At 40.3% G+C, this 18,356-nt stretch overlaps 1 protein-coding gene across 1 annotated transcript in view; it reads right to left on the bottom strand.

Annotated features, from left to right (window-relative positions):
* Nucleotides 1-12,918: 12,918 nt before the first annotated feature.
* Nucleotides 12,919-18,356, bottom strand: part of LOC139465248 (uncharacterized) — a 62,139-nt gene continuing 56,701 nt past the window's right edge. The window contains exons 4-5 of the mRNA XM_071246924.1: nt 15,080-15,139; nt 12,919-14,222 (exon numbers count right to left, since the gene is read on the bottom strand). Of these exons, the coding sequence (XP_071103025.1) occupies nt 15,081-15,139 (59 nt within the window). The 3' untranslated portion in view covers nt 12,919-14,222; nt 15,080. The remainder of the gene's footprint in view (nt 14,223-15,079; nt 15,140-18,356) is intronic.

Below are 18,356 nucleotides of genomic sequence, written 5' to 3'. Positions count from 1 at the left end.
CCGAAGACCCGAGTCATCCCACATGGGTACAATGTGTGAAGCCCATTTCTGGTGTGCCCTGCTGCGATATTGCTGGAATATTGCTAAAAGCGGCATAAAACAGCACAATACAGTTCCATTAGGTTGACAGCAACGGATTCCTCATTATTCTGTTATTTTTATTCCGTTCTTAAATTTATACAGACAACATTATGTTTAGATGAATGATTCATCCAGCTGAAGAGGTAAACGTGATTGAAACATGTGTGTATTACATTCCAGGAATGAAAATACAAATACAGTGATACAGAATGCACAACCAAAGGGCTTGTATGCGACAAAAATATGTCCGATGCATGTCCTTATTTGGACTTGTACCATATGTTTCTATGTTATGTCAGGTGAACACTTGACTCGCCTTTGAATGTGTTTGTGACTGGGGTTTTCGCGAACACCTGGGATCATAACGTTTTGACAGTGATTCAAAAATGATATTAAATTTCATACAATTGACCAGACTGTATACAGTGCAAAGACGCACCACAGAAAAGGGGAAACAATTGTCCCCGCATGCTTAAGTAAAATTTGTAATATTCTGATTCAAAGGTATGACAAGTCAATATTGTGAGTGAGTGAGTGAGTATGCTTTTGCGCCGCTTTAAGCAATTTTCCAGCAAAATCACGGCGGGGGACACCAAAAATGGGCTTCACACATTGTACCCATGTCGGGAATCGAACCCGGGTCTTCGGCGTGACGAGCGAACGCTTAAACCACCAGGCTACCCGACCGCCCCCAGTACATATAGACACTGAACTAGGTGAAATGAGCATCACTAATACGTTTGAAACATGTTGAAACCAAAAAAGAAACACCTTAGTGGGTTATTCATCACTGTCAAGTTACACATATTTGGAAGTACAGCTCAAACAAACTACACACAGGACTGATTGAAAGGTTACAATGATGACACTAGACGGGGGAGCATGTCTTCCCCTGCCGGATACGCCTGTCGTACACGAAGTTCCAAGGACATTATCAGATGGTCCAAGATGAATTACCAGGAATTAGATGATTCTCATAGCTATTGTGTGTTATGTCAGAGACTATTATAGTAAATGATTTCTTGATCAGGGTCACAACATTCAAGGCCGTAGTAAAACTTTTAAAATAAATGTTAAAAGATGTGGAAAACATATTCAAATTTGACGCATCAGTGACCAAACTTATGACCAATTCTATTGGGACTTGTGCCGCATATTCTCGTGTTTGATCAGGTGAACACTTGACTTGCCTTTGCATGCATTTGTGACAGGTGCTATGGTGGAGGGGTTGAATGAGGGAGGATACACACACCTTTTCGTTGTTGTGACAGATAAGTAGGCACCACACGCATGATTGTGCCCTTGCAATTCCGAACGATCACCTTAAGCACAGGTGCCTCCCCGGGCGATCTTTGCACTAAGACAATCGTGCGCCGCTTTTAACAGTATTCCAGTTATATCGCAGCGTGTCAGCTTAATGTGGGAGGAAATGCCGAAGTGATGCTGGTCTCAGACGTTTACCACTTGAGTGAAACCCACGAGCACGGGTATGGCGCTGACAAACCTAGAAACATAATCGGCGCGAACCGGGATTCGAACCCATAATCATAGGTTTCTGGCGTGTCCAAGGGACGCAACTCTCCACAGCGAATCGCGGCGCCTCAGACGACTGGGCCACCCTGCCCCCAATCGTGCTAAGACTCACATACTTCAGCATTGACTTAAACATTGACATTGACACGTGGAGGACTTTGCTAAATTTGACGTTTCAGTGACAGTGATGTTATGTCTGATGCAATTTTAACTTGAACCACATGTTCCCGTGTTTTGTCAGGTGAACAAGTGCAATTGACTTGACTTCGTATATGACGGATGCCACCGGTGGGAAAGGAAACGTTCACATTTTCGCAAACACCTATGCCATCACTATTTAATAGTGATCCATTAACACATGCCCATGATATACATGTAGTCGGAATTGTACTGGAAAAAACTCTACCTTCAGCACAGATTTCTTATGGCTTTTGAAATGGCTTTGTACCTTTTTTTTAATAATTAGTATGTTAGTCACTATGCTATTTCCACTGTGATTTCCATGTGATGCAATGTATTAATGACCAAGCATGATGCATACTTTAATCAGTGGCTCTTTAAAAAGCAATACGTTAATGGGGGTTAAATCTGTCGTTAATGATATAGCGAATATCTTGAATAATGACTGTATATAAAAAACACACCGGTGCACATATTTAAATGTTGGTAGTTTGAAGATATATAATGAGTTATGTTCCTTTCAGGTTAAATATGTTGTTTTAATTAATTCTGAATAAAAACTGTTGGGGAAAATGAATGTATACACATATGGAAGCATGACCAATATATTTACAAACGTTAGCAAAACGTTACTAGGATGAAAACAGTCGCCGAAACACTGCAAACGCAAGTTCCAAAACATAACTGTAATACCCGTATAAAACATAAACTTTTGAATCCCAGATTCGCTTATTTTAGGTTTGTCCTACCATACCCGTGCTCGTAGGTGTCGAGGAGGTAAACGTCTAAAGACCTGCAAACCTCGGGACCTTCCTCCAACATTAATCTGACATGCCACGATATAACCGATATACTGTTCCAAACGGCGTTAATACAAATTGGGGGGCACGGGTGGCCCAGTCGTCTAAGGCGCCGCGATTCGCTGTGCAGAGTTGCGTTCCTTGGGCACGCCATAAACCTATGATTGTGGGTTCGAATCCCGGTTCGCCCCGATTATGCTTCTAGGTTTGTCAGCACCATACTTGTGCTCGTGGGTTTCACCGAAGTGGTAAAAGTCAGAGACCTGCATCACTTCGGGCTTTCCTCCCACATTAAGCTGACACGCCGCGATATAACTGGAATACTGTTAAAAGCGGCGTTAAACCCAACTCACTCACTAATACAAATTAACTTACTCACTCTGACGCTGCTATATGCAATAATTATACATATGTATACGTGGGCGTATTGAAGCGTCCCGAGTCGTCTTTGAAATCGACCAACAGCAGTACTAAGGAAGTAGACGTTTTGCCGCTTTGCTCCAAAGAACCTCGTGAAGTACAAACACTTCTTGCCTACCTTCCGATACACTCTGTATCTTGAGGGCTTTCCGTGTCTGTCTACTTCACTCTTCATCAAGAAAACTTCATTTAGCCACAACTGACTTAAAAAGGAATTTCACCGATCTTTGTTTAACCAGAATGTCTGGTTCGTCTCAAACACAAATGAAAAGATGGTGATTGTTTCAAATAATGCGTTGCTATGTCCAGCAATATCTCGTTGTCAATCTATCAAACTTAAGAACGCACAAGTATGACGGCTGAGATATGACCTATGTATAGATACAACACACCCACATATTGTTGCAATTGAAACATATTTAAAACAAAAATAAAAATAGCTACGTCGTGCTTACCGGATCGTTTAATCGTAATTTTCGAGAAAATAGGAGGCAACTAACCGGCTTCCATGATTATACATAAGTATTGTATAGGGTGATTCTTGCAAAGGTTAACCAAGAAATAGGTAGGTACAGAACTAAATTGTGAAATCAGTAAATAACCACAAAAGATGTATGAATAATGAACACATTACATTGAAACACACAGGATGCGGTTTACAATCATACAAAAGGCAGCACTATGGGTCAAATATGTTGCAGCAGCAATAAACAACAGGCCCCATAACATAAGTCAGTCACGAATGTCCAGAATTAGTCACTGTTGAATGTTTTGAGTGAGGCATGTGCTCTGTTCTTGAATCCAGTTACCAACTTGCACAAAGCGACCTTAGCGCTAAGACGATCAGAACTCCCATACTTTAACATAGGCTTATGATAGTCGTAGCGCTAAGATCGCTTTGTGCAATTGGGCCCTGGAAACAGTGTTGGAAGCAGGCAGAGAAAGTCAACGATTTAAGATCGGTATCCAGTCCTCATTGAGCAAGTCGCAAGTCATATAGAAGAAGGTCTCGAATCACCCTCGTCTTGTTCTCATGTCGATACAGCCAGCCTTCTAGTAACTATTACATCGCAATGAAGCTCTAATAAGAGAATTAGTCCCGGAAGTGAATCAACTTCTGTTAACACTCTCCTCACAGCGGAGATCTCTGTAAGGGGCGGGAAACAAAGGTGCTAAGCGCTGGGACGGAGCTTGGCCTGGAAACAACCAAGGGAGCTCACTCTAATATACCACCGCCAGAATTCCCGACATTTTATGAGCGTTTTAATCTGCTGCCACTAACAATAAAAATAAAATTTAAACGAAACTTTTAAAAACAACATATACTGAACAAAAGTTCCTGTGACACTGAATAAGATTAAATGCAAAGTTATGTTTTTTACCAAATCTGAAACAATTTCGGTAACGTTCACCTCTACGTCGGTACACTCGAATCCGTCCATCGCTGTGGCTGAGGTGAAAACGAGACTCGTCAGTGAATAGAACTTTTCCCCAATGCATGGCCGTCCAACGTAGACGCTGTCTGCAACATTGTAGATGTGCTTGACGGTGGTTTCCTGTCAAAATGTGGCGTCTGACAGGTCTTCTGGTGGGTCTTCTGGCGGGTCTTCTGGCGACAATCCCTGAACATCTGAGGCGACGACGTACGGTTTGTGAAGATATTCGTTGTAGGCCAGGGATGCTTCTTGCAGTCACTGTTACTGGCTGGAATCGATTTCGTAGGTGTGTTGTTCGAATCCAGTTGTCTCGTCGATTATTGGTTACGCGTGGCCTGCCACTCCGAGGATGGTCTCTGACTGCATTCGTCTGTTGCCAACATTGCCATAAACACCAAATGGTGTTTCTGTGGACGTTAAATTGTCTTGCAACATCACGTTGACTTGATCATGCGTTATCACTGCCTGTACATTGAAAGGAATTTATGGATCAATACTGGTATTGATTCATCTGCATTGGTGTCCTTTGAGGGATACCATGGATGGGATATCTGAACTGAAGGAGTATCCCCTCACAGATGAAAAATATAATTATGCTTCATATTGTTGAAACTAAAATATATAAATTTAATTCTTGCAATGGGTTTTTAAAAACAATATTTTGTCTCACAGTTTTAATTACAAACATATCTGGCCTCAAAACAAACTCCCAGTCCCCAGCCCCTCTAATAAGATCAAATGGTCGGTTCGAAGTATGTAGCTGTATCCACCGATTATCCGGCAAACGGAAACAAGTCTTGTGCTGCTTTCATAGGCTTCTGCGTTAAAAGTGAGTGAGTGAGTTTGGTTTAACGCCGCTTTTAACAGTATTCCAGTTATATCGCGGCGTGTCATCTTATTGTGGGAGGAAAGCCTGAAGTGATGCAGGTCTCGAACGTTTACCACTTGGGTGAAACCCACGAGCACGGGTATGGTGCTGACAAACCTAGAAACATAATCGGATTCGAACCCACACTCATAGGTTTCTGGCGTGTCGAAGGGACGCAACTATGCACAGCGAATCGCGGCGCCTTAGACGACTGGGCCACCCGTGCCCCCCTGCTTCAAGAAATAGACACGTCTTACGTCACATTTATTGCCTGTGTTACTTCTTCTACACAATGACGCTACTCATTAATAGCGCTGTAACATATCCCGAACAAATACGTGACTTCATGTCGTAAAGTCAAACATATTTCAAATCCAAATCGAACACGGCATTCTGTTGGCGTCATCATGAGCTTTAAACACGTCCAGAACACCTAAAAAATCACACTTGTAAGTTGCCTAGCCACACCTCTGCTTTTGTTGTAGTAATAAAAGCGACAGCGTCCTTCCATAATACAAGTTCCGAACCGGCTATTACTGAAATGAACATGGTCAAATTCTCGTACATTTGAATACATGTGATTATTTTCAGAATATTTGTACAGGTTCACCTCGTTTATAAAATTATCCATATCCCATGGGCCACAGAGAATCCTTATTATTATAACACCTTGTCCTTTAGCATGTGATGAAGAAAGTCAGGTCTTCATTCATCACTTTAGAGGGTAAAGGCTGATGAATACCATACATCACTATCTTTGCATTTTCTTTGCATGATGTACGACGTGTTGTAAATGAAAACATGATTTTTTTTATAATATAGTAGTGTGTTATTCCTTTACAACGAGAAACCAAAGTATTTTGTGAAAGTAATGTTAATTGTGAAAACCTTTGTTTGACATATTGCTTCTGTAGGATGCTGTACACATTGATGAGCAACACGGGCGCTTTACCTATGAACTAGACGCTACGCTGCTTTGGGCAATATTCCGGTTATATCACGGCGGTGGTGGGGTTGGAGGTTGTGGTCGGGGTAAGGGATGAAGAAGGGATGGAACTCGAGTCTACGGAGTGACGATCCAATATTTTAACCATTAAGCTGCCCCACTGCCCTTTTCTACAGAAGCGTTAAAATATCGTAGGAATACTAGGCTTGAAAAAATGGCAAGTATGAATTAAAAAAAAGAGACAAAAATGTTTCCATATTCCACGACATTGTGCTGTTAATAACCATATTTATTTGTGATATTATTTTATATCACTATTTTAAAGTAGTTTATAAACAGATGCTCGTGATATAGTCAGAATCGTACAATAGACTTTTAAACAGATATTGTTTTTATAATTATCGAAAGGGTCTTGTTGCTTTTAATACAGGACAGTATCTCGACTTAGGCAGAAGATATGCTCCAGGCCAAGAAACATAGCCCCTTTAACCACGATGTCCCAGCTGAAACATAAGGTGCAACAATTCGCTGTGCAGAGTTGTGACCCTTGGGTATGCCACTGGCAGGAACCTATGACTGTGATTGGTTTTTTTCCCAGTACCATTCCCGTGCTCGTGGGTTTCACCAAAGTGGTAAACGTCCAAGAATTGCATCACATCCGTCTTTCCTCCCATATTAAGTCGTGATACAAATGATATGCTGTGCAAGGCAGCGTTAAACCCAATTCACTAACTGCCCACTGATACTTTTCTTCGCACCATTAGACAGAGACAGATATAATGACTTCTTCGACTGAGAGACAGCTGAAGTTTTCAATTTGGCATTGTGAAGGGATGACAACATCGTTATTTCGCAACAACGTTTCAGGATTACGTCTGGTCATCAGAAATGGTTGAAGATGTCAATCCCGCGATGACGTTTGATACATCTGATAACTTTGAAGTAGGTCCATACTGTTTCCTATCTGTGCCCTATATTGAGTTCATACATTTTAATCTATTTGACAAAATCTTGAACAGCACATTATGAAATCGTAATTGCAATGTAAAAGTTCACGAGAAATGACAATTGTTTACATCACATGAACCAGTAAATACCATACCTCACTTCATCCACTATAACCTAATATTAGCCACTCCACTTGCTGAGAACCACTAAATCGATATAGTTTTCCGGAATATTAAAATAATTATGCTCACTTGTTGACAACAACTACGTATCAATCAAAACGGTCTTTACTACATCATCGCCAAAGGACAACTGTCGCCTCAACCGCAATTACACTCATATGTCATCAACTTACCAAGTCTCGAATACCATACGTCATCACCTTAACAAGTCTCGAATACCATACGTCATCAACTTACCAGGTCTCGAATACCATACGTCATCAACTTACCAAGTCTCGAATTCCATACGTCATCACCTTACCAAGTCTCGAATACCATACGTCATCAACTTACCAAGTCTCGAATACCATACGTCATCAACTTACCAGGTCTCGAATACCATACGTCATCAACTTACCAAGTCTCGAATACCATACGTCATCAACTTACCAAGTCTCGAATACCATACGTCATCAACTTACCAAGTCTCGAATATAATACGTCATCACCTTACCAAGTCTCGAATACCATACGTCATCAACTTACCAAGTCTCGAATACCATACGTCATCACCTTACCAAGTCTCGAATACCATACGCCATCACCTTACCAAGTCTCGAATACCATATGTCATCAACTTACCAAGTCTCGAATACCAAACGTCATCACCTTACCAAGTCTCGAATACCATACGTCATCAACTTACCAAGTCTCGAATATAATACGTCATCACCTTACCAAGTCTCGAATACCATATGTCATCAACTTACCAAGTCTCGAATACCATACGTCATCACCTTACCAAGTCTCGAATACCATACGTCATCAACTTACCAAGTCTCGAATACCATACGTCATCACCTTACCAAGTCTCGAATACCATACGTCATCAACTTACCAAGTCTCGAATACCATACGTCATCAACTTACCAAGTCTCGAATACCATACGTCATCAACTTACCAAGTCTCGAATACCATACGTCATCACCTTACCAAGTCTCGAATACCATACGCCATCACCTTACCAAGTCTCGAATACCATATGTCATCAACTTACCAAGTCTCGAATACCAAACGTCATCACCTTACCAAGTCTCGAATACCATACGTCATCAACTTACCAAGTCTCGAATACCATACGTCATCAACTTACCTAGTTTCGAATACCATACGTCATCAACTTACCAAGTCTCGAATACCATACGTCATCAGCTTACCTAGTTTCGAATTCTTACTCTGGAATGAATGATATATCGCGACGAATCCATGGATGTCGCCATGTTGGTTATGTGACTTCTCAAGCTCCTTACATACAACACCAACTCCATACATCGCATGCAACTTATCATATATAACAATTTTATTAAGGTAATTTTGAGAGTACTTTAGAAATTCGATTTAATTTTGATGATTATATGAAATGTTATAGTTAGACGGTCTCATTTCTGTGATATGAATGCCATAACATTGACTAAGAACGGAAATATACAAATTTGATAATGTGGAAAAGTAATGTCAGTTAATGTGTATATAGAAGTAATTGTGAGTGGAATTACATTTTCACCAGCGAAGTGTCAAATTTAATTAAATATTCAGTCTTTGCAGCACATTTTCAGGGATATGGCACAGCTATGGTAATGTTGAAATATCAATGTACTGGTGTTAGTAGTAATGATATGAAGTTGGAGTCGTCAGTTAACAAACCAGCACATTAGGCAACACGTTAGCAGTGCAATACAGATTCGTCAGTCATTGTGAAAGAATTAAATGTTTTAGAACGCAATTAAACTCTACATAAGCCATATACTTGACTTTATACATTGGACTCTATTTTTCAAGTGTGTGTCTTACGGCGTTCGTAGAACAAATCACCGTAGCAATGTAGTTTGATCACCATGTACAGGAAAAGACGTTTATCCGGACGGGCCTGTCCCTAGTGAAATAATTACTTAGGTTAGTTCAAGGGGGTCTCGTGTCTTATCCTTGAAATGCTTATACCATGGCAAATTATTAATAGTAATATGGTTTCTTTAACTTCTTATCATATATAACGGAGTTTTTATCTCCATATTTTATTGAACAAATAATTATGTCTTTCTGATCCAAGGCCTCGATGAAGGCTTGTCAATCATCAAACCTTTTCTGAACTATAATAGTCAAGATCTAATCAAGCGTTAGGTTTGTCGTTGCCCATATATAGAGTTGAGTCGCTTAGATGTGTCAGAAACCTATGATCGTATGTTCGAATCCACGATACGCCATCATTATGTTTTTTGCTTTGTCAGCAAAATACCCGTGCTCGTGTGTTTCAATGAAGTAGTAAATATCTAAGGTCTGTGTCACTTCGAATCATTCATCTTTCAAATCTCTTTATTCACATATATTGACAAAAGCTATGAAGGGGCAAGAAGTAGCCCCGAAACTCCTTGATATGATTACTTCCAATTTCTTACCCGTGAAGTTGTGGGGTAGAATAGGTCTTCAGCAACCCATGCTTGCCGTAAATGGCGACTATACTTGTCGTAAGAGGCGACTAACGGGATCGGGTGGTCAGGCTCACTGACTTGGTTGATGCATGTCATCGTATCCCAATTGCGTGGATCGATGCTCATTATATCAATCACTGGATTGTCTGGTCCAGACTCGATTATTTACAGACCACCGTCATATAGCTGGAATATTATTGAGTGCGGCGTTAAACAACACACGAACCAAACCAAACTTTCAATTTCTAAAGCCTATAAGGACTCTCCAGCTATTTTATATTCTCGCTTTAGGGGCGGTCGGGTAGCCTAGTGGTTAAAGCCTTCGCTCGTCACTAAATCCTTTCCTTTCAAAGGCTTGGGCGATCCGTACAGAGTAGCGTCCCTCGGTCACACCAGGATCTGACTGCCATGGATTCGAATATGATATTCGACCTGATTATAACCATCGGTCTTTAACACATGCCCGTGCTTGTTGGTTTCACCAAAAGTGGCAACTGTCTTTAAACCGTGTCAGTTTGGGCTTACAATTTGCTGGAAAACCGCCATATTACGCAGTGTTACAAACGCTCACTTAAGCATCGATCATTGCTCTAATGTATACGCAATGCAGAGTTGCGTCCAATACGCGTGCCATGAACCTACGATCGTGGGTTCGAATCCCAGATTATCCCTGATCGTCCTTCGTGCATGTCGCACGACATCCGTAGCGGTTGATGTCAACTTTGCAACGTCTATGACATGTATCACTTGACACGTCGTGATATAAATTATAAATGAAATTCTGTTCAAAGCAGCGTTTAACCAAACTCGCTCACTCTAATTTGTACGACTGTATTCATATGAGATATAACTTCAATCTGACATCAGTGAAAACAAATCGTTTCATACTTATTTTTAACCTGGAAGATGTGTGATTTTGATTTTCCAGTTTGTTTACAGGCCGCCGTCGCATGGCATGGGTACTGTTATGCGGCGTCAGGAAACAAACAAACTCTTTTTTATGCAAATTGTGTGGTTTGTATGTGCTTGTCTTTTTCACGAACATCTCAACATTCAGTGGATTTTCAGTGGTCTCTTCATGTGGTTTTCATCTATTGCGACAAATGGAATCTGTTTTGGCGATAATCGAGACTACTTGTTGGTTTGTTGTTTAACGCGGCAGCTATATGACGGCGGTCTGTAAATAATCGAGTCTGGACCAGACAATCAAGTGATTGACATCATGAGCATCGATCCACGCAATTGGGATCGATGACATGCATCAACCAAGTCAGTGAGCCTGACCACCCGATCCCCTTAGTCGACAAGCATAGTCGTCTTTAACGGTAAGCATGGGTTGCTGAAGACCTATTCTACGACTTATTTTAAAGCGTTGACGTTACATATTTGACGCAAAATGTATAACAGTAATGTCATCCACGCATGAGTCAAACCTATCTGCTAGGGATGGATGGCATGATTGCATTGAAGAATTACATCTTTCTCTCGAAACACAGAGTAGCCTAGTGGTTAAAGTGTTCGCTCGTCACGCCGAAAACCCAGGTTCGATTCCCGACATGGGTACGATGTGTGAAGCCCATTTCTGGTGTCCCCCGCCGTGATGTTGCTGGAATATTGCAAAAAGTGGCGTAAAACATTACACGTGAGACTTTCTTGAGGAAACCACACCTACATACTTCGTGTATAGAAAGGTAAAAGTGTCGATGGTTTTGGCCATGTTGAATTCATACCACACGTGATCTAGGACGTGATGTGCACATCGTCGGTCACATTGAGGTTTCACATTAAAATCAAGTATTGTAAAGCATACAAGATGTCAAGTCTCCTGATATTATCTTGCAATGTCAATTAAATTAAATGATCACTTTACTCATGATATAGTGGGACATTCCATTTCAATGTCAAAAGGGGGGCGGTCGGGTAGCCTAGTGGTTAAAGCGTTCACTCGTCATGCCGAAAACCCGGGTTCGATTCCCGACATGGGTACAATGTGTGAAGCCCATTTCCGGTGTCCCCCGCCGGGATATTGCTGGAATATTGCTAAAAGCGGCGTAAAACCATACTCACTCACTCAATGTCAAAAGGAGTTGGAAGAGTGTTAAACTAAATCTACCAATCCATTTGAACCAACTGTATCATGAATAAGAGCGGAGAGAAATAATTGTTGTCACTGTATTTTGTCTATTTAAGATTATGTTACAAGTTTTGTCAGCACCATACTCGTGCTCGTGGGTTTCACCGAAGTGGTAAACGCCTGAGACCTGCATCACGTCGGGCTTTGCTCTCACATTAAGCTGACACGCCGCGATATAACTGTAATACTGTTAAAAGCGGCGTTAAACCCAACTCAATCACTCTCGATGTAATCGTGGAGTAATGACGACATGTACCATGTTTAAGGAAATCATTGAAAATATGCCTTGAATTTGTAGAGGCATGTGCATTGAGTTACATGAGAGAAAAGTTTCAACATTCCACCATCGGCTGTATTAGAAAAATCAGTTAGGTTTAGGTACTTCTAAATTCCAAAAGCTAATATCGGTGCCAATGTTCTTTGTCACTAAGGCCGAAAACCTTAAATGGTTAAATTTGGCTCATGTTCGAGTGGCAATCCTTGCTTGGACATAAAAGACAGTGGTAAAAATTGTATGAGTTGGTCACTGAAAATCACACACACACCCTAGCAACCGACATGTATGCTGGCCGAAAGAAGCGATTAATAGATCGGGTGGTCAGACTCGGTGACTTGGTTGAAGAGGCTTCAACTGGATAGTTGCTCGTAATACCAGTCACTGGATTGTCTGGTCCGGATTGGACAAAACTGGACAGGAAGAATCGCACGCACCTGGCTGCCTGCAGAAATTTATAATCATAATGTCGTTTGTTTCATCTATTGTTGACTTTATGTTATTTGTACAAAGTAGTGATAATGCTTGTGTATTTAAATAGTTGCAACACGTAAGTCGGTCTTCACGTGGCAATTCAGCAACACATGTCACGTGGTTGAATGTCACAATTACAACTTACGATAAATGAAAACTCAAAGAACGTCCATCAAGCCATGCTTTATTCTGTGAATTCAGATCAATGTCGGACACCTTTGAGTCTTTGAACCAAACCAGATCATATTCTAACATTGCCTCGAAGACTTCCATGTTCCATCCGAGGGCACTAACCTCCACATTGCGGAATACTTAAAAATCATGGTACATATTTTTTATGAAATAACCAGGCTTAATGTCCCAAAGACGAAATGTTCTACTCTATAGACAATAACGAATTGATTACTTATCATCAACTGTTCAGTTCAAAGAATAACGGCGAAAAGTAAACAGTGCTTGTTTTATTGAGTGAGTTGAAATGCTCCAAATATATCATGACAATGTGGGAAATGACGCGACAAATAATGCAAATCGTGCAAAAACCATAATGTTTTCAGAGTTGTGGCTATACAAAACTACCGTTACAAAGTGTTCATTTTGGTTGAATCTTAAGGACAAAAACTTTGTTAAACACTCACCTTTGATGAAATGTAACCTTTTCTATACCCCTTTAAAAGATACTGCCAATTCCCGTTATCTCAAACTTTGAAGTGTAACGTACCCCAAACGATGTCTCTCTGTTCTAAATGGTGTCATCGCTTTTTGTTTGTGATTTGAAATTAAGATAAGTTTGGGAAAACAGGATTAATTGAATATAAAAGCAACACAACCCTTTCCATAGTAATGAGAACTATCTGCTCAAAGCAAACGCATTGTACGATTCCGACTATAATATAAGCATGTGGTGATACATTTTAGGAATTATATCATCGACAGTCATCAAAGCGGATCGAGCGTTCTTAACGGCTTGTTATAGTGTCATTATGTTGTGTATATAATTTCAACTACTTTGACAAATACTCCATGTGACCCCTCACTTATTTTGTAAAAGTAAATATATTTGCCACTCTGTGTATACCTTTAATTTCATTGATCCATTGCAGTTAAAAGTTTCTTTTCACATGTCTGGAAGACCAACCCTTGATTGAATTCTTGATGAGAGAAATGTATATGATAGTTAATAAAGAAACATTTAATTGTAAAAGTCCATGGATACCCAAAGGCTAACAATAAACATCTATCGCTTTTGTAGCAACGACGAATGGCGTGAGAACAGACTTCTTGTACTGGTTAACATTAACTGTGTCGTGTCTACAGCGATGGTGTGCCGTGTCACCACGTGGAGACAAGGATGTCGTATAAAGATGCGGTGTTCTCAAGCAGATACGTGGGTGCATAGAGTAGTTTACAAGAATGCCTTCAAGGTTGTTTTCTCCAAACTCATTCCAGTTGGTTCCCTCCATTCATTCACGGTCAGCCCCTGAAGGATAAATAGATCATGATTATCACTCATCATTTTTATCTACATACTTGCCGGGACCCCGTTGTACAAAGAGATCTAGTTTGTTTGTTTGTTGTTTGACGCCGCAGTCAGCACCATTATAGCTATATGACGGCGGTCTTTAAATAATCGAGTCTGGACCAGACAATCCAGTAATTGACATCATGAGCATCGGTCCACGCAATTGGGATACGATGACATGCATCAACGAAGTCAGCGAGCCTGAACACCCGATCCCGTAGTCGCCTCTTATGAAAAGCATAGTCGCCTTTTACGGCAAGCATTGGTTGCTGAAGACCTATTCTACCCCGGATCTTCTCGGGTCACAAAGAGATCTTAGCGCTACGACTATCGTAAGCCTGTTAAAGTGTGGGAGTTACGATCACCTTAGCGCTGAGATAGCACTGTGGAACGCGGATCAGGTCTTTACACATTGTATACATCGTACCATAACAGAGTGACATAGGTCAGCCGTCGTTGTGTTTGACGCTGCTTTGAATTGTATTCCAGTTATATTACGGTGTGTCAGCTTGATGTGGGAGGAAAGCCCGAAGTGATGAAAGCACTAGACGTTTACAAATTTGGTAAAGCCCACTAACATGGACAAACCAAGAAACATAATCAGGGCGATCCCGGATTCGAACCCACCATCAGGTCTCTGCCATACCACTGCTCATTACACCTTAATACACAAGTGGTCCACCTTTAATCCCCCATCTCCCAAACATACAGGCTGTTCATCACATATATCATCATATATGAACTTGACATGTATAACCAGCAACATGCACACTGCCAGACTGGATTACTATTCAAAGGTAATGGTAGGATTTTACCTTAACCTCTGGAGCCATGGAACCCAAAGTGAGGCTTTCGTTTCTCCTGGGCAAACAACGCTGAAAAGGACGTCGACGTCGTTAATATACTACATGTTATAACAAGTGTATATCTATTCAACGATATATCAACACGATATTTTATCATATGGAGTTTTACATTGTGAAGGAACATACTTAACAACATGTATTTTGTGTAATAAAATCGGGGGTTCAGTGATGACATTTATATTCAATGAAACTGGACACTTTATGTTTCAAAAACGATCTCATGTTTCTGCCTATTTAGTTGAGTTATAGTTTGCTGATGATGAATTTCAACAACTGTTAATTGCAAGAAAAAAACAACTATTGATATAAAAACTGTATTTGGGCAACCACGTATTAAGGATTTGTTTAGCACATTTTTCAAATACACATTGCATTGTTCTCGATGAATTTCGCAACCTGTTATGCATACCATTGCAGTTTGCTAAATAAAGCTTTAACAATATGACAAAAAAACGAAAACTATAATTATTGGTAAATTGCATGACATGAAACGAATTGAATCTGACATGTCTTAAAACAAAGAAACACAGTCGATCCCCTCTTTTCAAGAAGCATATTCTAATCGACGTTGTTTTCATATTCACAATTTGCTTTAATCGTCTGTCAACATAGCGATCGAAGGCCAATTTGTAAATCGTGATATTTTTAAATTGTTTTTTCTTCATCGGAGATCCAAATTTGTCTCCGTTCAGAAACTTAAGGCGATCTTAAGTCGTTGCCATGGCAGGGCATTAAATGCGTTTAGGTTTTGAGTTATCTCTTGGTAGAATCATCTAACAACCTTATATAAAACATCATCCCCTGGAAAATCGCGTTTGATGCTGTACTGAGTAAAGTTTGCTGTTTGTGAGGGAAATATAGCTCCGGTCTGTTAAATATGCGCAAATTAAGTAATAAAATTTGTTGGGAAATTGCCATGAAATCGTGTCAACATGTGCAAATGTACATAAAACATGTTTGCTGATCCTTACAATTGATCGCTTTAATATTTGATTGGAAGTTAATACAACTTGTGATTTAAATTGTACAGTCAATACGATTTCGATTTACAACACCCAACGAAAAACGTTACATGCATTATTTTGCTTTCGTGATGCATTCAACACCATGGCAAGACCATGTGGCCACTGATTCCAAAAGTAAAGGATGATCGTTCCAGTGCCAATTGTAATATTGTAGGGAATACTAGTATTTAGGTTACACGTGTGATGGACAATTTTGTTAGCTTCTGTTTGTGTGTTTGTTTGTTTGTTTTCGCTTCAGTCAAGAATACTCCAACTATATCACTTCGGTCTGAAATTTTTCTAAAGAGTAAGTAAATATGGCTTTACGCCTGTGTTTCCAACATATCAGTAATATACCTGCTGGGGACACCAGAAATGGGCTTCACACATTGTATCAATGTGGGGTATCAAAACCGAGTCTTTGGCGTGACGAGAGAACGCTTTAATCATTCTGCTGCCCCAATGGACTTAAGGAAAACACTTTAGTTTAGAACAACGGATCATCTGCTCTTGTACTTTGGATGGACAAATATAAGATAGCTACGCGATAAATCGCAAAGAACAACGAAGAACGAAGTGTGGTTTATTTCACAATAAAACATTGTCCTATCATGGCGTCATTCCTGGAGACTCGAACATGCCCTCGCCTCTTGATGACGTCTTATATTGGACGACATTATTTTTAAGAGTGTCTAGTGAGTTGTTCCCCATAGATGTAGCTGGACAACGCAGATAAACGCGATGGTCGAACAGTCGCATTCAAAAGCGGGAGATTTATGACAATCATCATTGGTGAAAAGATAGAGGTAATCGACTTGAGAATTGTGCGAATAAGCGGGAAATACCCACCTGTGCATAAAATGGACTTGTCCGACATTGCCGAGGTCTGATTCTATTCAGGTTGTCGTCACTATTAAAATACGGAATAGAGAATAAACCACTCGGGGTTTAGTCTCCCTGCAGTGTTTTATTGTACGATAAACATCGTGACCCTCTCCCTTCATGGTTTATTCTCCCTGCAGTGTTTTATTGTACGATAAACAACTCCAAGTTATTATGACGACGGCCTGTAAATAATCGACTCTGGACCAGACAAGCCGGCGGAACGACCCATGCCGTCGGGGTACTTTGGAAACGCTGTCAACCGAGTTACCGAGCCTGACCACCCAATCCATTAATCGACTCTTACGATAGGACCAGGTTGCTGGGGACCAATTCAAACCCGGAATCATCGGGTTGGGTGTGTAGAACTGTTCAGTACAACATATGTTTCCGGAGACGTTCGGAACGCCCGAGTGAACGAGGTTTCACCGTATCGAGATTGACCATGATATTCTTTAGTGACATGTTCTTGATTTACGCCCGAGGATATAAATTAAACCCAACTCAATGAAAACCTTATACCAGAGCATGAAATGACACGAAATATATGTCGTGGCGTGGATTACCAGAATATCTGTTTATTATGGATTTATTGATGAAACACAGTGTAATTAATCTCCAAATATGATGCTTCTCTAATAACAACACTTTTTGTTGGAACAAATTGCAGTTTACCCTCAATGACATTCTGATTTTAATGCAAATTACGAATATCTCGAAAATACATATTAAACAGATAATTTGAATTTTCTTGTCAAACACATCTCTTGACCAGCAAAATTGACATTTTCACTTGTTGCTGTGCCACTCATGAATATATCAACATTGGAGGTCACTCGATGAGATAAACATGTTATTTGAAAAGAACAGACAGATATTCTCTTTAGATTAAGCCATGATGTAGCAAATGGTGCTAAAGACACACTACCACAACGTTAAGACTACAAAGCGATGCAAAGCCATGTAGATTGTTTGATGTCTATTCTATTCTCGGTTTGGATGTAAACAAGAATCATTTGTTATTACCGTCCGACATGAAGTTTTAAATAATGACGGAACATTCGAACCAAAACTATATATAGGAGCAGCATATTATTTCGAGCTGTAGATTGTGACGTCCTAATTATACGTGTTTAACAATTAATTGACACAATTCGTCTAGTTGATGTAACACTTTGTAATGTCTTTGACGTAGACAAATAGCCAGGAGTTGCCATGTAAATGAGAACTGTCTTGCTTTCGCATTACAAAGCAGGAGCAATTACGCACACCAAAGAAAACCACCAAGCCTTAAAGTGGGGAGACTACAAAAGTGGGAAGACATTTGGCCACCTAAAGGG

The sequence above is a fragment of the Haliotis cracherodii genome, unplaced genomic scaffold (assembly GCF_022045235.1).
Source record: "Haliotis cracherodii isolate W230 unplaced genomic scaffold, xgHalCrac1.p SCAF_18, whole genome shotgun sequence".
In the NCBI taxonomy this organism is placed as follows: domain Eukaryota; kingdom Metazoa; phylum Mollusca; class Gastropoda; order Lepetellida; family Haliotidae; genus Haliotis; species Haliotis cracherodii.
Note: the sequence above shows the minus strand (reverse complement) of the source record. Positions and strands in the feature narration are given on the sequence as shown.